General features: G+C 50.3%; 1 protein-coding gene across 5 annotated transcripts in view; it reads left to right on the top strand.

The window, feature by feature from the left end:
• ADCYAP1R1 (ADCYAP receptor type I) overlaps positions 1-15,332 on the top strand; it is a 57,389-nt gene extending 42,057 nt beyond the window's left edge. For 4 of the 5 annotated variants that reach the window (XM_064575094.1, XM_045864468.3, XM_045864465.3 and 1 more), the window contains 4 exons: positions 4,003-4,086; positions 7,422-7,551; positions 8,914-8,955; positions 10,514-15,332. In XM_064575094.1, the coding sequence (XP_064431164.1) occupies positions 4,003-4,086; positions 7,422-7,551; positions 8,914-8,955; positions 10,514-10,702 (445 nt within the window). In that variant the 3' untranslated portion in view covers positions 10,703-15,332. The remainder of the gene's footprint in view (positions 1-4,002; positions 4,087-7,421; positions 7,552-8,913; positions 8,956-10,513) is intronic. The other variant, XM_045864467.3, reaches the window with a different exon arrangement.
• Positions 15,333-27,305: the final 11,973 nt, after the last annotated feature.

The following is a 27,305-nucleotide window of genomic DNA, read 5'->3' as shown; positions in this document are numbered from 1 at the left end:
GGGGCTTGGACCTCCGCAGGGGGTGGCGGCGCTGAGCCACCCACACTCTCACCTGATGCTCCTGACAGAATGAGGGGCTGGCCTCAGGCCTTGGGCAGTGGCCAGGCATGGAGTGTGGGCCTGGGTCAGGGCTTGGCATGTGCTCTGGCTCCCTTTGTTCTTGGGTGGGAGCTAGGGCTCAGCCTGAGGCTGGGGTCAGGGTTAGTCTGCCCTTTCCTGCCCTTAGCTCTGTGAGAAGCCAGCTGGCTCAGAAAGGGGAGAGTGAGCTTCCCGGGCGGGCACCGAGTGTGCTAAGGCCGCCTGCCTCCAGGAGCTGGCTGTCCTCCCAGCGGTCTCCCTGATGCAGGATGGGCGTTGGAAGCCACCTCTTGGCTCTGAGGTGGGGGAGGGAAACCCCACATGTATTTCCCTTGCGGACCTCGCAGAGCAGGTCTGCATGGCCTCTTGGGGTAAAGGAAGGAAAAGAGAAGAGACACCGTGATGTTGATAGTCAGCAGGGCTGTTTCATACCCAGTGTCTGAAGGACGGCAACTACTCTAAAGACAGGCTCTGTCATGGCAGAAATGCAGCCAGGAAGCTGTCAGTCCAGGAACTCAGCCCATAGCCTGAGGCCTGCAGTTCACGTGGGGCTCCATTTTCCACTTCCAAAGCACCCCTCCTCCGTCTAGGAACACCCTCACAACTCCTGTTAAGGATCAGCAGCGGGGAATGGTTACTCCTATTTTGCAGATGGAGAAACCGAGGCCCAGAGAAGGAAAGTGGTACCACCTGAGACCACCCAGCAAGTCAGTGTCTAGACAAAGTCTTGAGCTCAGGAGCCCTGACTCCGCCCGTCCCTGCTGGGCTGGGAAGGGGGCACAGAGCGTGAGCTTATGCTCAGTGGTGGGGGAGGGGGTGGCAGTGGGCAGGGAAGCTCCGAGATCTACTGAGCTGAGCTTCTGGTCGGAGTACCAGCGTGGTGTACAGTGCTTCCCTGGGCACTGGGCCAGGGTTCCGGGTGCATACAGCATCTTAGTACCACGAGGGACCCTATGGAGAAGGTTCAGTCCAGACTGAGATGTTCTGTGGGCCTGCCAAGTGACCCAGCGCTGCACTGATCACTAGGAGCAGGGCAGAAGAGACAGGGGTGCTGCCCTCCAAGAGCTCCCCCACAGGGGTATCTGTCTAGCACTCTGTCGGGTGTTCCCCGGGGCTACATACAGCCACCCCAGGTAGCTCTGCACACGAAAAGCACCAAAGCATCCATGGAGGTTAGCCTGTGACCAAAGCAGGGATCGAAGAAACCATGTGCTTCCTCGCTGGGTTATAGACGGGAGTGCTGAGACCCAGAGGCAGCTTTGACCTTCCTGCAGATACACAGCAAAGCCTTGGCAGAACCAGGCCTGTGAGCCAAGGCTGCCTGGTTTCCAGATGGAGGCATGGGCCCTATGCCTGCTGTGGGGCTCTCCGGCCTTCTGATCCATTCCCACCCAGCACCTTTGCCTGTTTCTTATCTTCCCTTGGGTCCAAATCAGAACTGAGCTCACCAGCCAGTCTAGGGTTATGTCTTCCTCTTGATTAAATTACTTTCCCCTTTTTCACCAATTGTAGTAACATTTTAGAGGTTACGACATCTCTGCCTTTGTCACACCTGTCTCTGGCTTTTCTGCCACCATTTTGTATTCTTTTCAGTGGGTCCTTTTGCACAGAGCCATTGAAGTTTTGGGAGAAGTGGAGTGTTTGGGAGGAAGGGCACTTACCTTTGTCCCTAGATCCTTCTCCTGAGAGCCCTCCCAGGCATCAGCCCCCCCCCCCGCCACTTTGTCCTGCCCCTCCCATCAGAGACCCACATCTTTACCGGGGGTCCGATCTCCCAGCTAACTTGCCACTAAGTGGCCTTTAGCATACTCTGAAGAAATCAGAGGAGTCTGTATTTACTGTGGCCAGGGCCCAGGAAGGGCAGGGACAACCGTTTGGGAGCTCAAGGAGGAGCGGTCTCAGAGGACTGCAGCTGAAGCTTTAGAATTCAGGGTGAGGGCTTAAGCCTGGCACATAGGGGACCGCATCTGAGGTTTGGGCTCTCAGGCTCCTGGGCACCAACCAGGCCACAGTTGAGGAATCAGGCCATTGGCTATAGGAGAAAGTAGCCAACCTTTCGATCTGGGCCAGGCAGAGATAAATCTGGAGATGAGAATGGCTCCCATTCCTGAATGTCCAATTAAGTTCTTTTAAGTTGTGAGAAAAACATACATATGTCCATCCATCTCTTCGTATGTATATGAAACAGACCTCTGACATTCACGAGGACACATGAAGAAACTTCTCAAATACATGACTTCCTCACAACAGTGCTTCTCAGGCTTTGAGTTGTCTGTGGATCACCTCAGGATCTTGTTAAAAGGTGGATACTGAGTCTGCAGGGCCGGGGTGGCACCTAAGATTCTGCATCTCTGAGAAGCTCGCAGGTGGTGCTAATGCCGCTGGTCTGGGCCGGAGAGCATCACGCCGTCCCTCACATCCCACATCTGGAAGGTGGGCCAGTAGTGCCCCCCCGCCCTGTGTGGTGTGAACTGAGAGGTGCCAGTTTTTAAACGAAAACCACGCACTTGACAGAGGCAAGGGTCCTGGGGGGACCTCGGCTTGCCTCATCTTTTAAGTGTGTGACTCTGATTCTTGCCTCAGCAAAATGACATGTCTGCACCTGTCAAGGCCCTTCAGACTTACTCTCAAAGAGCTGGAATCACAAATTATGAACCGGTGAATGCCCGAGGTCTGGTCTCTTTGTGTGTCTCTGTTCTCATGTGCGTTAGATCCCCTCAGCTCAGGTCACCTGCAGGTACTAGGGGCTCCATGCCACATGGTGCCCGAGGAGGGTTTGTGGAGGCCACCACTCTTCTGTCGTCTGACTAGGTGACACAGCACTCGATCCCGGTCTTACATGTTTATGAGAGAAGGAAAAGAAGTTTCTGCAGCTTGTCCCCACCCAAGCATAAGCAGGACCTATGACGAGCTAGAACAGATGGAAATTCAGCCTGACTTCTCTGAGGAAGTAGAAGCTCTCTGTCTCACCCAGTGGAATATAGAGCAAGCCTTTCACCCGGGGCTCCCCTGTGGATGCCTCCTTTAAGATGACTTGTTTCTGCAGGCAGTGGGCTAGTGCCCAAAACGTGCCCCTGTCAGCCTTCAGCCCCTGCCTGTTGGACTTCGATCAGGAAGTCTAGCCCAGCACTGTGCCGTAGAACTCTCAGCAGGGATCGATACGCCCTAGACAGTGCTGTCCAATATGGGAGCCACTAATTACGTGTGGCTCTTGAGCCCTTGCGATGTGGCTAGGCTAACTGAGGAAAGTGGATTTCTAATTTAATTTAATTTTAATTCAAATAGCTGCAGATGGGTCATGGCTGTCCTATTGGATAGCGCAGATTTAGGTTAATTAGCCATCTCTTCCATCCATCCCACCTCTGTTGCCCCGGTTTGCCCATGCTGAGCTGCCTGGGAGCTCAGAGAGGAGGAGGTCCAGGCGGAAGAGTGAGCGGTGTAGAGGAGAAAGACCAGTGAACAGCCAAGGCCAGAACTGGCCTGATTCAGACTGGGTCGGCCCAGGCATGTGTTTCCAGCTGCCCATCTTGCTGAGGGACCCCCAGCAAGGCCATGCTCTGAGCCTGGTGCTGACTTAGTGGACAGCTTCCAGGCCCCTGCTTGAGACCCAGGCCCGCCCCCACCTTCAGAACACATGTGCCCTCCAGCTCCCCTTACCTGCTGTGGACCCAGTGCGAGTGCTCGCTGTGTGCGTATGTCTCCATGCACACACCTGTCCACGTCTGGGCATGCGTTTCTATGTCCAGAGCTGACCATGTCTTGGCCCCTGGCTTCCTCATTCTCTTCCGTGTCACCGCGCCCGCCCTGTCTCCGCACCTGGGCTCCTCTGCCCTCCCCTGAGCCGCGCGTCGCTCTAGGTCCACCTCAGTTCCTTCATTGCCCGATGCCCCCAGCTGACAGAAGTGCTGATCTTGTCATACCCAGCAGCTGCGTGCAGAAATGCTACTGCAAGCCACAGCGGGCTCAGCAGCACTCCTGCAAGATGTCAGAACTGTCCACCATAACTCTGTAAGTGTGCGTGGTGTGGCCGTGGCCGGGAGTCCTGGAGGGGAGGGGGCCGCATGCTGCCGCCGCCCGGAGCTTGCACCTGCCGGCTGGATGAGGGCACAGAGCGAGCTTTCTGCGCTGTTGCATGTTGATGTCTGTGTGTCTCGTGAGTTCTCTGCAACCTCAAGCCATCGGGGCGGGGTGGTGGGGGGGTTGTGGGGACGGAGCTGTGGGCACGGTGGGAGCAGCGGAGCTTGCCCAGCGCTGAGGCTTGGGAGCCTCCTTCCGCTGCCGCGATACGTGGTTTTCTCTGAATCCCCCACTTCTCTGGGCTTCAGTCTTTGCAACCTCCAAATTCTTTCTAAGAGCCTTAGAGCTTGAGTTCCTATAGACTGTTCCCCTGCATGGGGCAGGACCCCTCACCCCAAGGAATGTGTGCCAAGTGGCTTAATCCCCACAGTGACCCTATGAGGTGGGTCCTTGTAATAACTTCATTGTACAGATGAGAGAACTGAACACAGAGAGGGGAGGTACTCGCTCAAGGTCACATCCCTGGCCGGGTGAGGATCTGAACCCAGGGAGTCCTCAGCACTAAGGCCCCAGGGCATCTCAAACTGAAGACCAGTCTTTGCTTGGAAATCCCTTGAAGTGGGGGAGCGCACCATAATTTGGGCAGCTCTGACCATCAGAAGCTCTGCCTTGTGTTTTTTAGGGCTCTTCTGCCCATCGATGCCTCCTTGGGGCAGAAGGACAGAGGTCGAGGCCTGTGTCACCGTCCTGTGGCTTAATCAGATTGTAGGGTGATTCTGTGACTGTCTTCAAAGGGGTCCCTAGGTTCACACCACGTGTTCCCATTCCAAGGCCTCTGGTCAGCCCTGAAGTATAGAGGTCCCAGAACTTTGGACCCTCTTGTCTGCCCCTCCCCATTTCCCTATCTACCAAAGGGGTGACCGGGATGCCCTGGGTCCCTGGCAGAAGTCCCCGACTATTCCAGGGCTGCTGAGGGAAAGTGTGGCCCTTGCTGCCATTTGCCACCTGGCCAGGGACTGGAAGGGCCTGAGCTCATGTCTGGAAGGTCCCTGCTTCTCACACACTGAACCCATCCATCCACTTCGCCAAGAAAGCTGGAGAGGTTTGGCCTTTTGGTTTCCAAGAACTGTCAAACTGCAGGGACGAATCTCTGCAAACAGGCCCATGGAGAGAGGGAGGGAGGAGAGCAGGGACCACAGGCACGTCCCAGGGCCACCTTTCCTCCTGAGCCCCTTCACTTAAACCTTTTTTTTTTTTTTTTAAGATTTTATTTATTTATTTGACAGAGAGAGACACAGCAAGAGAGGGAACACAAGCAGGGGGAGTGGGAGAGGGAGAAGCAGGCTTCCCGCGGAGCAGGGAGCCCGATGTGGGGCTCGATCCCAGGACCCTGGGATCATGACCTGAGCCGAAGGCAGACGCTTAACGACTGAGCCACCCAGGCGCCCCTTCACTTAAACTTTGTTTGTAAGGTAGCCCCTCTGGGCAGGGTCATAGAGAGGCCCACAGGTGCCCATGTGTCTGCCTTTCCAGGCCACCTGCCACTTCTTTTTGGGCTTTCGTTCTTCAGCCATCACCCCCTGCTGCCTCTGGTGCCAGCCATGGGGTACACGGAGGTGAGCAGGGCCCGAGCCCTGGGTCACGGTCAGGTTTCAGAACCCTGAGGCTTTCCCATGGCCTGCATGTTTGTTTGTCCCTTCCTGGGCAGGCACCTTCTGAGTGTGAGCCCCCAGCCGGGCACAAGCTGGGCGGGGAAGGTAATTGGTAAGGAAGCACCTTGCCCACCTTCAAGGAGCCACAGTCTGAGAGTGGACAGACCACTCGAGGACCACACCTGGGCTCAGAGTGGGACCTGCTCCCAGCCAGTTGGCGCCAGCTCTGGTCCAGGGCACCCAGGCCCTGCAGAACTGGCTGCCTGTGGGCAGGGGTGGAAGGGGCGGGTGCCAGCCCGCGTGGGGCTCCTTGCTTCCAGGGCTGAGCCTTGGTCCACCTGAAGGTTTTCTTAGGTCTCTCCTCCCCCTTCCTCTGTGTCTTCTCTGCTTCTCTTTCTTCCCTTCCCCCTCACTCTTTCCTTCTCTCTCAGTTGAAACTGGGAAGCCAAGGCCCTCACGCAGACCCCATGGATTCACCTTTTCCTGAAATCCGGAGGCCCCACATTCAACAGAACATTGACTCCCAGAAAGGCTGGGATGGGGAAGAGGGCAGGGCACATGTGTAACTGTCTCAAATCAAAGGACCATGCCCCCACCCCCCGCTGCCCACCCCCATGGACAGGAACTGAGAGGGAGGGGAGCTGGACCTCCCACTTACCACCCCCACTTCTGTGGCCCAGGGGGCACACCACACCTGCAAGGGCAGGGCTGGCTCTTCCAGGAGATCCAGAGGGAGCCGGTACCCTGTGGTGGGCAAAGATGGGGTCCCACTCTTGGAGACCCTCTGGGAACACCCCTTCCAACAGAATAGGACCCACAAGTACATGCAATGTGGACCCTTTGGACCCCATACCATGGCTTCTGTGTCCCCGCCCCTCAGAGCAGAGCTCCACTTCACTGGGCCTAGTAGCCAGTGGCAAGCAGAGGAATCCCAGAAGAGCAGCCTCAGGGCACAAGGTGGTCCCTTTGGCTCTATCTCTCCCCTCCCCCTCAAGTTCCAAGCAGACAGCCTCCTTTCCCTTGACTGTTTCCCAGGTGGTAGGTTCCTCTGGCTTAGTTGGTGCTTGTTTATTCCCAGAGTCAGTAAATCCTTCCTTGGATCCCTCCTGAGTCTCTCCTTCTGTGGCCCACCCCCTGTGCCCCCCACCCCCTCCCTCATCAGTACTTCCCCATCACTCTCCATGAGTGTCCCTGACAAGCCAACTCAGAAAAACCCACTGCCTCTGTGGCCCCCCAGGGGCAGCTCTTTTCAGGCACGTGGAACTTCCATCCAGAGCAGGAGACGGTTTGCTTTGCTTGAGGGTCCATCATGTCGCAAACCTTCTGAATTCCATATTGGTCCCAATTTCACTTTTCCCAAGGGTTTTGCACCTCCCACGAGGGGTGTCTGTGAACCACACACTCACATGTGCATTTTTAGTGGTTCTACAGGATACTGACATGGCCTACAGGGATGGGATGTGGGCCCAGAACCTCCCAGGGTGTTCTGGAAGCCCTGCTTTGTTGGCCATCATCTCTCCCACGCCCCACGCACTGGGAGAGAATCCTGAGTCTGTGGACAGGAGCCCCGGCTCTGGGGGAGAACGGGGAGCTGGGACTAGCATCTCTGCCTTCCAGGGCTCCAGTAGCAAGACCTGGCAGCCCCAAGAGCAATGTCTTGCTCTCTCCTGACAGACGGCTAGCCCGGTCCACCCTGCTGCTCATCCCGCTATTTGGAATCCACTACACGGTATTTGCTTTCTCCCCGGAGAATGTCAGCAAGAGGGAGAGACTTGTGTTTGAGCTGGGGCTGGGCTCCTTCCAGGTAGGTGTGGTGGGTATGGCAGGTGGGGGGCTCATGGGGAGCCAGGGCTGTGGCCCTTAACCAGCCAGTGGTTCTAAATTCTTTAACCTAGATTCAACCTTGCGTTTCCATCTCTGAAATAGCACTACAAAGAAGGGAGCTGGGAGAGCCCCTTCTGCTGTCTACCCTGTGGGCTCCTATGAGAACACACTGATATCTTCCTGTGGCTACATCTGGGTGTTTTGAGCAAGGCCTCCCTTGGGCTGTCCATCCCTCACCTTCAGCCTGGGGTGTGAGCAGAGTGCTCTCCAGAGACCTCCGTGTCCACATCCTGACTCCAGCCTGTAGACCATGCCTCTTATGAGCACTGGAGCTCTGTCTTACCCACGTTGGGGTCCCCAGCACAGGACCTGGCCATAGAGAGCCGAAGATGTGGATGAGCGAACAGAAATATAAATGATCCAGGGAATAGCAAGTGGGGGGACCATGAATCCATGCCTGAAGGCATGAGTAGATGGGATTGTGAACGTGTGAGTGAAGGAGTGAGCGAGTTGGTGTGAGGATGCCTAGTGAGTTAATGAACAGCTGGCTGCACGAGTGGGTCAGTGAAGGTAGCAGTGGTAACCTTGCGTGTCCCCAGATAGAGCACCTTGCCCTAACCCAGCTCTTTGATCCAGCTTCTTGATGGTCAGAAGCTTATTCAGTGTATCTGACTTAATCTCTCCCTCCCCCAATTTTAATTCAAGGCCATTTTACCTGTTAGGGTTCTTAGCCTGGTGTGGCTGGGAGCAGTGTGGAGGCAGCCCCAGCCTGGGAGTCAGAGCCCAGGATTCCTATCTTAGCACAGGAATTCTAAATACAAAGAGTACATGTAAAGACCATATGCAGGGTAGCCAGCTGCCTACTCTGTGTCAAGCAATTACTCGTGGTGTTCTGTATGCTGTGTATAAGAGTATCTGGCCAAGGAAGGGTGGGCTAGGGAGGGAGTGGGGATAGAGAGACAGGTCTGATCTATCCTGGAGTGGTGCCGCCCTCAGGGTCCTGCAAGCTGGTTAGGGAGCCCAGAAAACATCCTGGGGACATCCAGGAAAGGCTTCTTGCAGAAAGTTGGATAGAGCTGGCCCTTGGAAATGGGAAGGATCTGACCTAGGGAATGTGAGATCCAAAGCCGGGGTGTAGCCACTTGGCCTCCTGGGTGTGGCCATCTTAGTGCAGCAGAAATTTCCCATCTTACCACAGATTCCTGGGCAGGGCGCCCCCCCCTCCAGGTCATTGTATGTTTCTGCTTCCTGGTGTCATTCCCCATTTCCGCTGCTTCCTATGCTCCCTGTGCACAAGGTCCCTGGCGAGCATTCTCAGGTTATTTTTGCTCTCTCTCCCTAGGGCTTTGTGGTGGCTGTTCTCTACTGTTTTCTGAATGGGGAGGTAAGATTCTGGCCCTCTGGCTTCATAGCAATGGAGGTGGGAATTGCTGGGGAGCAGACAGGGGCATAGCCTGCTGCCCACCAGAGCGGATTCTCCTGACCAGGGCAATGCCAGGCTCCTGGGGGAGGGCAGCTGTGCTAGGGTCTCCTTCCTGTCAGCCTCCACCCTGTGCCAGAATCTCTCCCACACTGCCTGCTGTGCAAGGCATCAACTGGACCTGTAAAGGTGTCTCCTGCCTGGCAGGGCTTGCACTGTAAGACACACCTTAGTAAAGAGAAATGGAAAGAGAGGAAAGCCGAGGCACAGAAAATGGTACCTATAGTTTATGAGGCTGTGCCAGGCAGGGGTGCTGAGTAGGGAGCTGCCCAAAGTTCAGCACTGATCTCAGCAGGCCCGCCTGCCTGCCCAAACCCATCCCCTGTAGAGTGGGGACTCTGGGGACCTGGGAGAGACCCCGGGAGAGGCCTGGAACCTTCTTGCAGTTTCCATTTCCAGAGCTATGGTCTTAGGGCTTCCTGCTCCAGTCTGTTAGGGTGATGCTTTTGAGTAGAGTCCAAAACAGAGGTGCTGGGACAGGAGTGGGGGCTGATTGGGGGAGACGGGTCTGGAGAGTGGGTAGGAGTCTTTGCACCTGTGCTTGGGTTGTGGCTGAGTGACCTCAGCAGGGGCTTCCCCTTTCTGCATCTGAGAAACAAGAAAGCTGAGTTCAGTGATTGCCAAGACAACCTCTAGAAAGGTCAGATAAGGAGAGGCGACAGAGCCCGGCAGGGAGCGGCTGGGGGAGGCAGGGAGTGGGAGCAAGTGGAGCTTGCCAGGAGACCTGTGGGGGAGGTGGCAGCTGGAACTGGAGGGCTGGGTGCTAGGACCACTCACTTGCAGTCGTGCAGTCCATGCTCCACGCAGAGGTGCTGGACTGTGGAGGGGGTGTGTGGAGGCTGAAGCTGGCCATGCTGTGTGCATCCCATGCTAAGAACAACATGGGGGTGTGTTCACCCAGAGAGCACCTTAGTTAGCCATCCTCGAGCCTGACTGCATATTGGAATCCCTGGGGAAGCTTTACAACATACGGATGCCTCACCCCAGAGATTTTGATGTCATTGTTCTGGGATATGGTCGGGGCATCTGGATTTGTAAAGCTCTCCAGGTAATTCTGATGCGCAGCCCACTGTTAATGGTCTGAGAGAGGGGGACTCCTTCCCTGATCTGTCTGCCCCAAGCACCTGCTTTTTAAGATTCCCTGAAAGACCCTGTGAGCTAGTCACTTCCCGTGGAGTGCCAAGGCCCGTGGAGTGAACAAGAAGCCATTCGAAGGCCTTGCTCAGGCAGTGACGGGAAAAGGGGCTAAGGTCAGCTCCTCAGAGGCATTCCTTTCCCATTGGTGGCCTGGAGGGCTGCGAGCTGCCATTGGGTCGGTGGGTATTGCAGGAGGTGGTGGTGGGCCCCGGCAGAGCAGTCAGGTAGATAAGGCTGGAGACGCTGTCTGCCCGGAAGTGACCACTGTCTGCCCGGAAGTGACCGCTGTCTGTCCGGAAGTGACCGTCCACGTTGCTCCCTGCAGGTGCAGGCGGAGATCAAGCGCAAGTGGCGGAGCTGGAAGGTGAACCGCTACTTCACCGTGGACTTCAAGCACCGGCATCCGTCCCTGGCCAGCAGCGGGGTGAATGGGGGCACCCAGCTCTCCATCCTGAGCAAGAGCAGCTCCCAGATCCGCATGTCTGGCCTCCCGGCTGACAACCTGGCCACCTGAGCCCAGCCTCCCCTCCTTCTCTCCTCTGTACATGGGCTGGGGCTGCGGGCAGGTGCTGGCCCACGCATGTTGAGCTTCTTTTCTCACTTCGGGCAGGCTCTGGGCTGGAGGCCGGGCTCCCCGAGGTGGGAGAAGGATGCAGGGCGCACTCGGGTATTGTCCTTCCCCGTTTAGCGCTAGCCCCACTCACCATGGGCCCCTGGGCCCTGATACCAGACCTGTAAATACTCCACAAATTTTGAAAAGTTGTCTCATCCCTACCCCTTGACCCCACTGTCCCTGCTCACCTCAAGCAAGTCCCCAGCTTCACCCTACCCTGTTTCCACCAGCCTTAGTGATCTCCTTGACCCTGTGAGTGAGGCCTTGTGAGCTGAGGCTGACGACCTTGCTTTGGGGGGGTTGGGGTGGGGCCTGCCCGACAGCCCCCACAGTGTCTGACTTTCAGTGTGGACTCCTTGAGTCTGCTTGCCACCTGAGGCCCTGCTCAGGCCTGGCCCAGTCCCTGAGGCGTGCCAGAGGTCCGGCTTGGGTACCCAGAGCATCCTTTAGTGGAGGCGAGACCTGAGCTGAGACTCCCTCACCCTTCACACCCAGCATCTTGGTGTCCAGGTGCCCAGCTCCTGGGTATCAGGGCGGTGGACAGCTCCAGGGCTCTTCCAATCAGAGACTTCGTTTTGGGTGTGGGGCTAAGGGTCCCGGAATATTCTGGTGCTCTTCATTTGGTGGAAGAAAAATTGCCAAGATCCAGCAGTGTGGATGTGATTGGAAAGGAGATGGAAAGAGTTTGGAGGCCCGTGGAAGAAGACCTTCACTGGCTCCATTATTTTACTCCCGACCCAAGGTGGGCGGGGGTTCCTCTGGTAGCCTCCCTTCTACCCCTCCCATCCCCAGGCATCAGCTGCGGGAGGTGAGAGACTCATGCCTCAGAGAGACTGCTCCCCACCCATACCTACCACAAGGAGCCCTTCCCCTCCTAGGGAGGAGCCCTAAGCCCTCCGCCTCCTCATTTCTTCTTAAGTCAAAGCCATGAATAGGATGAACCAGCCGCCTTCCTGTGATGTCAGTGAATCCTGAAGCACCTTACCTCCATGTGCCCGAGTCAGGGCCCCCAGAACTCCCTTTCCCCCCACCCTCATGGACAATGAGGAGCCCCAGCAACCAGCTCCTTGGGCTTGGGCTCAGCTACTGAACTATCTCTGAGACCTTTGCAAAGACTTCCCTCCGTGTGTTCTTGACATTGAATCTCCACAGATGCTTGAGTGGCCTAGGGTGTTGGGAGGGGAGCCTCGCCCACCATGCCTGTTAGAAGAAGCTGCAGATGGAAGGCATGGCAGCTCCCCAGTTCCCGTCCTAGTTCTCTGTTGCAAGTTGCTTGGCCACAGCCTAAGAGTTCAAAATGGGGCAGAACCAGGTCGGGGGAGGGTGGAAGAAAGTACTAGAGTGCCATGGCCCGTGTGGGGGCCCATTTCATTCCATGTCAACTTTCGGTGTTCCTGTCCACGTGTGTTTGCAGACCTGTTTCGTGATTGTGTTCTGGAATCCTTGGGGAACTTGGGTGGAGAGGAAATGCTGCTTAGCTTGGTTTTATAAAGAGGAAGGGGCCTGGGGGATTTGCGGGTCCAAGTTTGGAGAGATCCTCGAGATGACTGGAAAAGGACTTAGTTGCATGGTTTAGAGATGAGCCCTGTGTCCTTGGCCAGTGAAGCACTGTGGACCCTGGGTCTTTGGCAGACCTAGAATCTGCCCCCTTTGGGCTCCTACTGCTGAGACTGTGGACACAGAGCTTCCTGTTTGGGGTCTCAGTCACTCCATTTGTAAGATGCAGTGGCTTCTAAAGCTTCTCCAAGCTCTGCACTTCAGTAATTCTCCCATTCAAAACTAAGCAGATGATAAAAGGGTATGCATCATTGTTATGTGTATCACCTAAGGTTTTGAAGTGTACATGTTTGTGTATATGTGGAGGGAGGGGAGAATGCCGTTTATTTGTCCTTTCTTAGAAAGGAAACATCTGTCTCTTCCATTGGGACACCACAGGGGAAGCTGGTGGGCTGGAGAGAGGGATCATGCCAGGGACAATTGGACAGGGGCCTCAGGTGTGATGTGCAGATCCAGTTGTGTCCCTAGCCTGGGCAGGATGCCAAGGCTGCTTGGACGGTAGCCATCTCCAGATCCTAGGAGCGGTGCCCTGAGTGGACCTCATTTCTTAGTCCCCGTCCCTACCAGCAGCTCTGCTTCACTGTGGAAAAAGAGACTTTGATTTTATACATACATCATCACAAAACAGCAAAAACATCATCAGCCCAGAATCCCATGTGCTGTGCTGCTACCTGAGCCCTGGGTTGCATCCTTGTAGAGGTTCCAGGTTCCTGTTGGTTTGTTGGTTTTTCTATCTGAACGAATTATTGACCGTCTTGTGAATAGATGTACCCCATGTATTTTGAATGTTCCAGAAGGTTAGGCAGCTGGCCTGCAGGGTCATAGGCAGTGGGGGGATAGCATAAGGTCTGGACAAAACCTTTCCCTCACTGAGTCTTTGTTCTCAAATCTGTAAAATGGGTAGTAGAACTAGGTGATTTGTTTAGCCCCCTGCGTCCCTGGAATTCTCTGTCTAAACACCAGTCATCTACTTACTGGGAATGGGCGCCAGGCAAAGATTATTATTTGTCTGCCTGGGAAAAGGTAAGAAATGCTGGTGAGTGGGGAGGGGTTTGAGGGCTTTGGGGATGGTCAGGCTGGAGAGGAGCGGAGTTATCCTACTCCATGACTCTAGAAGATCATTACCAGGAGGGTTTTTTTTTTTTTTTCTTGTTTTATGCAATTCTAAAGGGCAACAGTCACCCAGGGGAGGCTGAGTTCTTCTTGGAATGAAGAGATTTTTCAACCTCTTTTATGAATATTCCACCAGGGGACAGACCATGTTAGGAGAGAGTCTCCAACACTGGGGGAAATGGGATTCCAAATTAGGGATGCTGAGGCTGTCAAGAAACCCGTGAGAAGAGAGAGTGTGTGATTCAGGGATGGTGGTGGGGGGTTCAGTAACTTCTTGGTGGTCCCCAGCACTGGGGGCTTCTTAACCACCTACCATACCTAAGGCCAGGCCACATTTTCTATCTCAGTGGGTGTCTCTGTGACCCTCCTTGACCTATCCAGTGGTCTGCAGTGATTCCTTTTCTTACCCTCACCCCTCCCCAAACCAGTTTCTTTGGGGAACAGGGCCAGGGAGCTGGAGCTGGGCCCAAGGCTTGGAATACACATCATCACCCACCAAGTGTGCTGACTCACCTCTTCCATCTGACCCTTTCCCTTCCTGGAAGGAAAGCTAGAAGAGGCTTTCTTTGTGATTCTGTGAGTACCCTTGACCCCCTCAAGGCCACTCCAAAGTGAAAGCAGTGAGTGCTTTGTCATCATCAATTCCTCCTTGAGCCCAATGACCCTGGATGCCTGTCAGAAGAGCTCTGAGCAGGGAATGGGGAACCTGGGCTTCTCCCAGCTTTGCCAGTGACCTGCTGTTTGGCCTTGACCCCTTCCCCATATAGCTTTAGGGAGACTCACAAAGCACTAGAGCTGGGAATAAAAACAGCTCTGCAGGTCAAACCTCCCCATTGGGCTGATAAGAAATCACTTACCACCAGGCTTAGCACGGTGCCTGGACTGTGTTGGAATCCAATATGCTTTACGAGCCTGACTGAGGCAATGGGCCCATCAGCATTTGCCCAGCCCTGTGTGTGAGCCGGAATAAAGCATCCATACAGAAAACATTCAGTCTTGCGCAAGAAAGGGGCTCTGGCTACAGAAGATCTTAGGACTCCAAATTGCAGGAAGAGCAATGGAGTCGATACGGCATGGGGTGAACCGTGTTCTAGCCTGGGGTTTTCTGCCTACTCTATGCTCCAAGACTCAGTCTCTCTGAGCCTGTGCTTCCTAATCTGAGAAATGGGAGGACATGATTTGCAATCTGCTCCCCAGCCCAGGAAGAGGTTGAAGTGAGACATCCTTGTGTATAAAAGGGCTTTGGGAACTACACAGGTATGGGCTGGTTACTGGGGTGAAGACCCCTGAAAGGGACCCCTTGCTGTTTGTCAACTGCTTTGAGCCATCCTGGGTTAACTTTTGCCCCATTTGTAAAACCACCAGCACTGGGGGCAGGGAGGAGGCCAGTGGGCTGTGATGGACACAGGAGTCCAGGCTTACCTCTGTCAACTGATTCAGTTTGCTCTTGGGGTTAGGAGGGGGAGAATTTCATGTGGGTGGTGATTTCTCTGTCACCTCCATGGGAATCCTTCAAGGATCTGGGACAGTCCTCAAGTGGGCTATGTCCTCCTTTCTTCTTTCCCTAAATGTGCGGTCCTGGGATGTGTCTGTGCTTGGCCATTTTTGTCTTGTCTTATGTCCGTGTTCTGTGGTTTGCCCATTGTGAGGGCTAAAGTGGGCCAGTCCCCGGCATCCCAGATGTGCCTCCAGGCTCGCTTGTGGAACCAGGCCCCCCTGTGTTTCATCTCCCACAATAAAGATAAACCCTGAAGACCTCACTGCTCCCGCTGCCGCCATGAATGCTGTGCTCACAACCTTGTCCGGGATTTTAAGGATGTCAATGTGCTGTAGATGACTCAATAAATGTCTTATCATTTTGCCTGGTGGCTGTAACTTGGCAGAAGTGGTGGGCAGTGAGGAGTGGAGGTGGAAGGGGAGGAAATCTGACCACCCCGAGTAATCCGGTCCACACAGTCCTGTGGCCTTCTGGATTTCAAGGGAAAGTGTGAGAACAAGCATGAATGAGCTTAGAACTACGGGCTTGGAAGAGCAAAGTCGTGGCCTCAAAGGGGCCTGCAAAGATCATGCACACTGAGTGGAATCAAGGCCTGTTAGATGTTTTGAGTGGCTAGAAATGGAAGTAATTCACCCCCCGGTTTTTGATGCCCTGTGGTCTTATGTTGTTTTATGAGCGTGGCTACCAGATACCTCAAAGCTTGCCTATATGAGCATTTCATTTCAGGTAAGCACAGGTGCATCATTGACTGCCAGAGTCCCACCCCCTCACCTGGATATTCCGAGCCATCAGCCCATGCCAGACCAGTTAACCAATTCCAGGTAACCTCCATTTCCTTGAATGTCTACTGTTTGTTATAACCTCCAGTGCCCATTTTTATATGAGTCAGAATTTACAGTTGCTAGCCACAGAAGATAATTTTGGCTGACAAATCAGAAAAGGGGTTTAGGGGAAAGATATTGGGCATCTCCTAGAACTCTCTCGAGGCTACAGAAACCAGCAAAAGTGTCTCAAGCCCGAGCAAGCCACAGACCTGGTGACAAAGCTGCTGTCTGCTATTGCCACCAGGCCAGAAGAGGTCTCCTCTGTGCCAGGGACCCACCCTCATAGTTACCAGTTTTGAGAGCAGACAGCTTGGCTGCCATCCTAACCAGCAGATCAGATTCCACATGCAGTCTCTTTCCTCAAGGCTCTCACTTCTGAGTCAAAGCCTCATACGAATCCATTGGGTTGGCTGTGCTCTGGTTGCAAAGGAGGCTGGAAATTTGACGTTTCTGGATTCTGCCTTGGGGAAGTCAGGCTCCTAAATCTGGATTCTACCTTGGGGAAGTCAGGCTCCTAAATCTGGAAATTTTCTAACAGTAGTATTTAAAAGCCTTAAAATAACAAATGCCCATTACAGCAGGCCTGAGGTCTACGGCTGTTGGAGAGCCAGCTCCCTCCAGTGATCAGGTGGGCCATGATGAAGAAGTCAAGCCAATGAAAAGATAAATCCAACCAGATAACATGCAAGCCCTACAACTAGAGAGGCCACTTGCCAAATGTACAAAGTGTCTAGTGGGGCTGTTCCCCAGCTGTTTCTGCTTCCTTAAGATTACCCCTGCTCTTTTCTCTCCAGGTCCACCTCTTCTTTGAACCCTAAAGGATATTACCAGGCTATATCATACGACCCACTTAGCAGATATCTTGAGCTGCTTCCAAAATGGAACCCATCCTCAATGGGTGAAAATCAATTTCTTTGTGTGTCAGACTGCTGACCACTCAGGCAGAAAATTTCTCTAGTGTCTAGAAAAATATCTTCACTGGTTTGACCATGCTAAATTGAGGTTCTATAGGTTTCATTCTTAGAGGGAGGTCATATTCAAGAAGCAAAGATAAGGAGCCAAAAGTAAGCTGAAAGCCTTGAATTCTGTATTAGACTTGAATTTCTTGGCAACTGTGAAAATCCTCAAACTACTCAGTCTATAAACACTTATTAAATCCTGTCCTGTCTCTTCCACCAAATCTGTCAACTATTCCAGCCCTCTTTCCTCCCAAGCCTCTTAAAAGAATGCCTTCAACCCTGGTTATTCCTGATGATGCTCTTTGCTGCTGGTAGTGTGAGCAATTCCTCTTGGGATTTGCTCAGTGGTTCTCAAGCATTAGCATGCATCAGAATCACCTGAGGGGCTGTTAAAACACAGATTGCTGGACCCAAATTTCTGATCCAGTAGGTTGGGGTAGGACCTGCCTGATAATTTGCATTTCTAAAAAGTTCCCAGGTGCTGCTACTGTAGCTGCTTTGGTCTGGAGACAGTACTTTAAGAACCACTGTTCTGGACGGTCTACCCCTTGGGGGTAGACACTGGCTGGACATCACAGTCCCTTTTTGTGAACCTTGGACCTGGACAATGATTAGCTTCCTAAGAGGGGGAGGACAAGCACAGACATCAGCACCATAAGATTTAATCGACTTTTCTTCCCAGGCCACTGTAATAAACATGCATCAGTGCTGGCCCACCCAGCCCTACTCTGGTCCTTTGTTGAGCATTTCTCATGTTTCCCATGGAAATTGGCTGGCTTCTAAGATTCCACTGCCTTCCAGATCACAATTCCCACAGCAGCATCCAAATGCTTAGGGGGCCCAGCCTCAGCAGGTGAAGTTGGATGAAATCCATTCAAGAAGGCTAGATACTGACCTTCTCTCACTGTCCAAATAACCCCAGCTTTCAAAGAAACTGAGTGCCCATTCCAAAGCAGAAGCAAAGGTAAACTGAAAAAATATTCTGATAGCCATATATACTCATGAATGCCAGAAGACTCGTACAAAACCATAATTTACATCTATTCCAACTCATATAGACTTTCACATGGGGATCTGGGAGTGAAGTCCCACCAACTCAATGGAAAGGGTCTTTGTTCTGGCCCTTCAGGCTTTCAGGCCACCCCTCTCAGTCATTCTCTCTTGTTCCCCTTCCAGACATCCCCTATCCCCAGTTTATTCTATTCTCTTTACTTGCTTTCTTTCGCCCTGAGTCCCTCCTCTCTGCCTTTGATCTCAAGTCAGGCATGGCTTGGTGTTCACTGTTTTCCTTGAGATGATACCCTTTTGGTGTCCTTGTCCTTTGGTCCTTTGGGTTTCCCTGACACTTGAGAGTCATCTGTGGTTTTCTCCTTTTTAGACCCTCTCTCCATGGGCAAAAGCACTCATTCATATTCATTAACCATGACATCAGTTCATAATCCCGACTCTTCATCTCCAGGTACAATCTATTGGCATGGGGGGTGGGGGGTTTGTGCAGTAAATACCATGGAGAGAGCTGAGTGAACTTTAAGTCCAGCACCACAGACAGTTCCAAGATACTAGACCTACTTGAGAGTCAAATCTTTGTGTGGCCAATTTATCTGACTTGAATAAAGGCAGATCTAGGATTTATAGGGTCTGAAACACAATTTTGGGGAGGGGGCCCTCTTTAATAAAAAAAGTAAAGATTTAAATTAAAACAGGTATAAAAATGACTTTTTAGAATGAGAAAAGTTGACAACTATCACAAATATTTCAAAATCCAAAAAAATTATATAATATTTGTATTAATTACTCTATGACACTTTTGTCTGTTTTTTGGGTTATTTGCTCTTTGATTCTATCTTTATTGGATAATAATTTTTCTATCATTTTCTATATAGATAATTGAAATATAATTCAGTCACATGATTCATCAAATTATGTGTTTTATTATTGATAATTTGGACTCAGTACCAATGAGAACAGAATCCCCCATTTAAAATTTTACATATCTGATGATTGGATGATTATATTCACAGACTATTGCCTGGCTCCGTATACGTCAAATTTTGTTTCTCCACAACTAATCACAATGCCAGACACTTTCATATTATGATGTGATCTCAAGTTCTCTGTTTTGGGATGTAATGATGAATGAAATATAAGAGCATTCTTATATGACTTAGTAATAATCTAACTATATAATGAAGCAACAACATGCTATTTAATTGTCACTAAAACTGAATGTATCTCTAACTTAACTTCCCTTTAGCTAGATCCCCCAAATCCTCATGGTCAGTTCAACACTACCCACCATGTGAGATGGTGTCAGGTTTTCAGTCTCTTGTAACATATAGTATCTTGACTGTTAGAGGCACCTGATAATAGCTGGAGGAGAGGTTTGGTAGGCAAACTTTTCCAAGAGAATTTCTCTTGAGCCTGAGTGTTAATGAACAAATGGCTATGAAGAGAGAGAGAGAAAAAAAATGCCATTAGAAGCAGAGAAGTAGTATTAGCAAAGACTTCTTCACTTTCTTCTGAAAAGCTTCCCATGATCCCAAGTCTGGTTAAATGCCTCTCTGATGTTTTCTCATAGAATTTGGTACTGAAGTCACACTGAGTTTGAGCACTTGTTCAAGAAATATTAATGGCATGTCTATTAAGTTCTATGTGCTTTAGATCCATGAGTGAAGGATAAGATTTTTTTCTTGCAGGGAATACATTCTAATCAGGAAAGCAAAAAGTATATAGGCAAACAAATAATAAGATGATTTCAGGTAGTGCTATATATAAAACAAAACAGAGTAATGGGATAGAGAAGATTTTAATAGGGTGCTCCAGACAGGCCTCTCAAGAAGGTGACACTTGAGTTGAGACCTAAAAGACAAAGATATGGTCATTCAAAGATCAAAAGAGTGATGATCTGAAAAGTGCAAAGATCCTGAGGTAGGCACAGACTTAGTGGTGTTTCTAGAAACAGAAAAAAGACCAGTATGGCTAGAATGTCTGGTCAAAAAGGCTGGTAAGCAAACTTCACTTTCAAATACATAGAAATTCTGGATGAATTGTGAGATATATATATATATATATATATATATAATTTAGATTTAGATATATCTGCTAGATTTAGAAATCTAGCAGAACTAATGCAAGAAAAGGAAATCTCCAGGTGATGGAAATAAGGAGAGATTTAAAAGATAAAGCAATGAGTGCAGCAAGTTAGGGGGAGGGTCATGATGTTTGAGAAGCCCCGAGTGACCAGGTCAAGTAGCATCTTGTAGGCCATGATAAAAAAAATCTGGAATATTTAAGTGCAATGGAAAGTCCTGGGAGAGTTTTAAGCTGGAGAGTTAGGCCATGTAGTTCAAATCACTCTGGCCGCCTTGTAGAGAATGGACTGTGGACTGATCCGGAGGCTGCTGCCATTGTCCAGATAAGGATAATCTTTTAGCTTGGAGTGGAGCTGTAGCAGTGGACATGGTAAGAAACGACTGGATTGGGAGCATCTGGAGCTCAAACCAGTGGGAGTTGCTTTTGGGTTGGGCATGATAAGGGAAAGATAATGATCAGGTTCTTGGCTTGAGCAACGGCTGGGATGGGGGTAGCATTCATGGCGATGAGGAGGACAGGTGGGCAGACTAGGAAGGAGACTCGAAGAGTTCTGTTACTGAGATGTCACTGACGATCAGTCGGGAGTCAGGAAAGAGAAGCTATTGTGGGTATTCTAAGTATGAGGAGTTTTAATAGGGAGCATTAGAGGCTCACAGAACCATTGGAAAGGCTGAAGGAGTGCGACCCAAGCTGCACTGAGTCCCCCAGCAACACCAGGATCCAAGACTGGGCCATGGCCCACAAAGCAGGCAACATAGAAGCACAGAGAGTGCAGAAGATAGGTGTCCTGGTCTCTGCTTCTCAAACATCATGACCCTGCCCCTGACTTGCTGCACTCATCGCTTATCTTTTAAATCTCTCCTTATTTCCAACACCTGGAGATTTCCTTTTCTTGCATTAGTTCTGCGAGATTTCTAAATATATATATATCTCGGGGCGCCTGGGTGGCTCAGTTGGTTAAGCGACTGCCTTCGGCTCAGGTCATGATCCTGGAGTCCCGGGATCGAGTCCCGCATCGGGCTCCCTGCTCGGCGGGGAGTCTGCTTCTCCCTCTGACCCTCCTCTCTCTCGTGCTCTCTGTCTCTCAGTCTCTCTCGCAAATAAATAAAATCTTAAAAAAAAAAAATTAGAAAGATTTATTTAAAAAAATATATATATATATCTCACAATTCATCCAGATTTTCTATGTATTTGAAATTGAAGTTTGCTTACCAGCCTTTTTGACCAGACGTTCTAGCCACACTGGACTTTTTTCTGTTTCTAGAAACACCACTAAGTCTGTGCCTACCTTATTTGCAGATTGCCTGGTGGGTGACCCTGCCTCCTCATTCGTCTGCATCTCGAGCAGAGAAATACTTAAAACAGGTCATGAACCAACCTGTCATTTAACCCGAATGAGCAAATATAAAAAAGCCCAGGCACTGAGAACCAATTCCTCTTCCAGCCAAAATGGCTGGAGGAAAATCAGTGCGTGGGTCTGCACTGCCCCCTGCTGGTCACTCAGTTCTCAACAAGGCAGAGGTACTCCCTTCTGGAAATTGCAGGAGCCCTTCCCAGGGCTGATTTCTCAGCCAACCAGGCTTGTTTCCAAACAATGACTCATAAATGAGATAATGAGGAGCAAGAGCAAGTTAAAATATTTACTATAATTAACATCTGGAGGAAAAACTTATATCCGAAATCGCCTGTGGAGAGAATGTGGTCCAGACAGGATTTGGCAGTGGGTTTTACCCTTTGCATTTTCAGTTGTGAAGCATTAGTTTACATTTTTTTTTTCTTGATCATACAGAAAGTTTATTTCTGAAGACCACATAAATATAAGAAACATATGTTTGGTGTTATTTAGGAAGTGAATACGGGCTTAAGGATTTTCACACTCAGTCGTAAACATGAATACACTCATTCACTCATTCATTCGTTCCTCAGATTTCCACTGAGGTGTTTGCTATGTCCTCCCTCAAGGACATGAAGGTGAAAGAGATAAGGACTCTGATTGCAAGGAGCTTGCTGTTTGTGAGGAAGTTAATGAATCTGTGGAAGGAAGGCACACGGGGGGATGTGCCCTGGTAGGTGCTGTTCTGCCCACCGAGGTCCAGCTGCTGCAGGTGTGGGCTGCTAATGGTGCCCACCTGGCCCCTTCCCCAGATGATCGCTGAGGGATGCCCGAGGGGTAACACCACCTCCCTCCACATTTCCCTCTGGCGTGGCCTGTGGCAGCGACCGAATAATGGAGGGGTATGACAGCCGGGCCCCTTGCCTCTTGGTGGGACAAGCTGTGTGGTGCCATGTACACATTAGAGCTCCCTGCAGGGGCCGGAGGGGGCTGATTCAGCTGGAAAGACATCTCTGCCCAGCCCTTCCCTCTGCCCCTCCCGGCTTTCCTCACTCCCCTACAGTTTCCCCAGAGGGTACCCCCTCGATAAGTTACTTGCTCCAGATTCTCCAGGCTCTCCTTCTATAGAATCCAAACAAAAACATGTGCCATCGAAGAGGTTCAGGAAAGATGATGTCTATTCTCAGGGTCAGGAAAACGTGCCCGGAAGGTTCGGTTAGATTTGAGCATGTTAGAGATGACTGTTCATTCCACAAACACAGATTGACGGAGTGCCTTCTCTGAACTGGGCACTCTTCTAGGCCTTGGGCACACAGCGGCAAATACGGCAAAGTCTTGTGATGACTAGCTCGTACATTCTAGTGGGAGGGAAAGAGACGAGAAGACAAACGACGGACAGTTAGATAAATTCAGGTAGGTTCCGTAGTGAAAATAAAACATGCTAGCTACTTAATGTCAGATAAGTTTCCAAAAACTTATCCATGGGGACAGATGTTCTAATTCTTTACATCCTATTTTTTTTTTTTTTTTTTAAATAATGGTTCACGTCTCAGTCAGTGTCAACTCCCGCTGTGGATGGTTATTTGAAACCGTGGCATTGCTGTGATCGTATAGTGGTTAGTACTCTGCGTTGTGAAACCGTGGCATTAACCACCGAGCATTTTCAAACACTTCCAAACAAACGCTGTATTTGGGATCTTGGAACATTCTCTAGACTTTCCACATTTAAGGCACTGAAGTATTTCATTTAGTCTCTGGATTCAGAGCCCAGAGTCCCTCTAGAGGACCAGGGATGGTGTGAACCAGTAGGAGGCAAGTCTCTGCGGTTGCTGGTAGTGATCACCACTGGTGGTCACCTGACAAGTGGCAACGAGGCAAGTGGGCCCCTCTGAGAGCCCAGGCTCTACTCGTCCTGCATGGCTATCAGCTCATTCTCCATGCCAGTGCCCTGGGGCTGCACTGTTTTTTGATCTAATAAGCCTTCCCAAGACCTGTAGCCTTAGGAGCTAAAACCTCCTACTAGCCTGGAAACTCTCCCAGGCAGGGGTGTGCTTTAATCATCTTTCTATGCCTGATGGGCACAAAACAGATTTTACTGCACAGGAGTTAACCAGGGACATTTGTGGAGATAAGTGACTTCCAGGACACTTTTTAATCCCTACTTGCTTGCCTTGCTCATGATCCCGAAGGCCAGACTACAGTCCTCTCTCCATCTGACAAGCCCCATGCACTTTCTAGCACAGTGCCTTTGCTCAGCCTCTTCTCTTGTTCAGTGGCTGCCTGGGGAATTTAAAGAAACCTCTGGCCTGCACTGGAATCTCAAAGTATGTGACTTAGGGCAAATGGCTTCTACACAGAAATCTCACATAGAATGTCCCACTCCTGCCTGTACAGAGTAGGGCTTGACATATTTCTTTCTCCAGCTCCCATCTTCCACCCAGTCTGCTTTTGAAATATTCTCCTCAGTTCCAAATAATCAAAAGGCACCCACCTTTCAAATCTCACCTCTTCTACAAAGTTCTCATGATTGCTGGGATGGCAGACTGACCTTAGAGCCAGTGTTTTGTGTTGTTTTTTTTTTTTTTATCCTTTTATAATTTGCATGGGGTAGGATCTTCCTAATGCAGCAGTTACCAATCCTATGAAATCTAATATTCTTTTCTCATCACACTTTGGGTGGCTGTTAGGGCTCTCCTAAATATTCTGATCCTTCTCTTTATGGGGAATAAATTGGATGGATTTCACCCCAGTCCTTGAAGTCAGGCATGGCCACGCGACACGCACTAGCCAACGACCCGTGAACACAAGTGAGCCAGGCCCCTTTGCTACTGAAGCTTTTCAAGAGCCCTGTGAGATTTGTCATGTTCTTATACCCTCTGCTGGAGCAAAGATCAATGTGGACGTGCCATTTGCGCCAGAAATAAACCTTAGTTGTTTTTTATTATTTATTTATTTATTTATTTATTTTTAATTCATGTGACAGAGAGAGAGATAGAGAGAGAAGGAATATGAGCAGGGGAGAGAGGCAGAGGGAGAGGGAGAAGCAAACTCCTCGCTGAGCCAGGAGCCTGATATGGGGCTCGATCCCAGGACCCTGAGATCATGCCCTGAGCTGAAGGCAGATGCTTAACCATCTGAGCCACCTAGGTGCCCCTAAACCTTAGTTGTTTTAAATCACAGAGATTAACACAGCGTTTTTTATTTCTGCGGCATAATGAGCGCATTATGATTGATGCACACATTTTACTTTCCTAAAATGAAATTCATAGTATGTATGTGTCTATATGTATATGCATATATATTTACTTAAATTTTTAAGAAGCAATATAATGGTCTAACTGCTATATAAAGGAGAAAGAAAGGGGCATTAAAGTGTAATGATATATATTCAATAAGTAACTGCCCTCAGCTGACAACCCTAGCAGACATACAGAAATAGATTCTTGTCCCTGTGCATCTTATCGCCACAAATATAGCCGCTGCAAGATTATCTAAGATTAGGAACACATCTCAGTAGGGTTTGTTTTGTTTTGTTTTAGAGAGAGAGATTGCATGCTTGACATGCACAAGCAGGGGAAGGGGCAGAGGGAGAGAAATCCTCAAGCTGATTCCCAGCTGAGCATGGAGCCTGACTCGGGGCTCCATCCCAGGACCCTGAGATCATGACCTGAGCTGAAATCAAGGGTCAGATGCTTCACTGACTGAGCCACCCAGGGGCCTCAATAGAGTTTTTGACAAGGGTTTAATCCTTTGATTAACAAAGCGGTTACTTTCCTGGGAAATGCAACGTATTTTAAATCTACGTCCCTAATACTTTTCATTTAAGTATAAACAGGAGTTGTGTTCTTGGACCAGGTTTAAATGTCAACCTCTTCTGGCCCAGGTTTTAAGTAAAGACCTGCATGTTTTGCCAACACAAAGGTCTGTTAGGATGTTGGAGAACAGTGCAGTGTGTGGGCAGTGGTTCAGTGTGCGGACTGTATCGCAGGATGTCCACTGTTCTTGGCCCCTACCTGATAGATGCCGATTGCACTCCAGCTCTCATTGTTGCGATGATCAAAAATGCCCCCCGAAACTTCCAAAGTAGACTTCGAGAGTGGGTTTATTTCCTTCCTTGAAAGCTCTCCAGTCTTTCTGAAGAAGGATGCTGCTCTATACTTCTTCAGGTTATCTAATACCATCCAAACTGGGAAATATCAAGAGTAGCTTCCTGGCTCTCTTGAGTTGATTTTCTAAAGCTGATTCTGTTAAGCTGAGTTTTTCTTATTAGCACATGCTGAAGGATTGCTCCTAGGGCCAGATCCTCCAGGGCCCTGTCTCTGATGGCGGCGCTAGGACTGGGACACAGGGCAACACATTGCTGCCCAGAGGGCTGAGTACGGCATACCTTCCTGGGCAGCACCATCAAATGCCAGGGATGTTTCTGGAACATCTGGAACTTTTCCTCATTTGGTTGTTAGAGTCGATCATGTAAGTCCTTTCCCACCTCCCAGGAAGCTCTTGGGGGTTTTCACCCCATTCCAGTGCCTTCCCAGTGTTGAATGGCCCAGACCAGGTTCAGGAGATAGTGGTACTTGGGCTGGGCTGGCTCAGCTGAAAATAGCTGTCCAGATCCACTGCAGGCAGCACATGTTCTCAGCTCTTCTGGAAAGGATGGTGTTCCCAGATTCTCGCGGTTCTCTCCCTGACCTCCTCTCCCGACCCACCATTCACCATCCCCAGCTGCCCTCAGCTTCACTCTGGAGGGACTTCCCTCATGCCTTGCCTTCCATAGCTACCTTGGAGAGCAAGCTCTGGGAGGATTACTTCCTGTGGGCATCGTTTTGGGAACCAGGAGATGGTCTTGGGGATTAGTAATCCCTGACCCCCATTTACCAGGTTTTGGGGTTTGATAAAAGGCTGATTGACAATCTGATTCTTGGAAGTGCTGTGCTCTGCTCTCCAATGTCATAAATCATGCACGGTGGCCCCGGACTCAGGCTCCCGCCCTTACGGTTCCTTTCTCCTGGCACAGGCTCTCGCTCTATCTTAGGTCTCAGCTTGGTGGCTACTTTCCTGCCCTCTGCCTCCGAAGGTTAGCAAATATGTTTGTGTTTTGTGGGGGAGGGTAGAAGCCATCTGTTCCAGCCTCCAGACCCCATTTCCAGCTGGTGCTCCTGGATGGCAATAGGCATTATCTCAGACACACAGCAGGGGGCAGGAGGGGACCGAGAATCTCATGTCCCCCATTTCTCTGATTCTTCCACGGCCTGAATCTTATGTCCTGCCATATTTCGGCTTTCTGCCTCTGTTCAAACAGGATTTAGGATACACGGGGCAGACATTTAGCTTTTGTGGTCCTGCAAGATGTTTGATTCTCTGATTCTTGGCTTCCTAGACCTTCTTAATAAGGCGGAATCCTGTTTCCATTCTCATTTCAGATAGGCCAGCTTGAACCAAACCATATAGCTTTCAAGAAGAAACTTAACAGATAAAAAGAAACAGGAGAGGCTAAACTCTAGTATCTATGGATATACAGTGGTGTAATAAAACTTTAAAGAAGGCAGGGAAACGATTACTATAGAAATCAGGATAGTCATTAATTTGGGGGCAGGGACAAGACTGTGATTGGAATGCCACATGGGGGGCTTCTGAAGTAGCCAAGGCAAGTTCTGGGTGCTGGCAATGTGGGTTTTTACTTTATAATTTATACATTTTTGTATCATTTCTATATCCGTATTTATCTTACGATAAAAAAGTTTGAATAAACAATTCCATCAAAAGGCAGAGATTGTCAGATTGGATTAAAAAACATGATCTAGCTCTATTCTGCCTCCAGGAGACACTTTAGATTCTAGGTGACAAGTAGATGGGAAATAAAAGGATGAGCAAAGGGACGTCATGTGAACAGCTACCACAGGAAAGCTGGAGTGGCTATGTTGATATCAGACGACATGGACATAAAGATTTTATAATGATGGAGGGTCCATCAAGCAGGAAGATATGTATCTAATAGTAGAGCACTAAAGTGCATGAAGTAACACTGACTGAAATGCAGAGAGAAAGAGTTCAATAGCATTAGTTGGAGATGTCAATACTCCTACTTTCTTTTTTTTTTTTTTAAGATTTTATTTATTTATTTGAGAGA

The sequence above is a fragment of the Mirounga angustirostris genome, unplaced genomic scaffold, assembly GCF_029215605.1.
Source record: "Mirounga angustirostris isolate CCGP_5_RB_7025 unplaced genomic scaffold, mMirAng1.0.hap1 SCAF_12, whole genome shotgun sequence".
In the NCBI taxonomy this organism is placed as follows: Eukaryota; Metazoa; Chordata; class Mammalia; order Carnivora; family Phocidae; genus Mirounga; species Mirounga angustirostris.
Note: the sequence above shows the minus strand (reverse complement) of the source record. Positions and strands in the feature narration are given on the sequence as shown.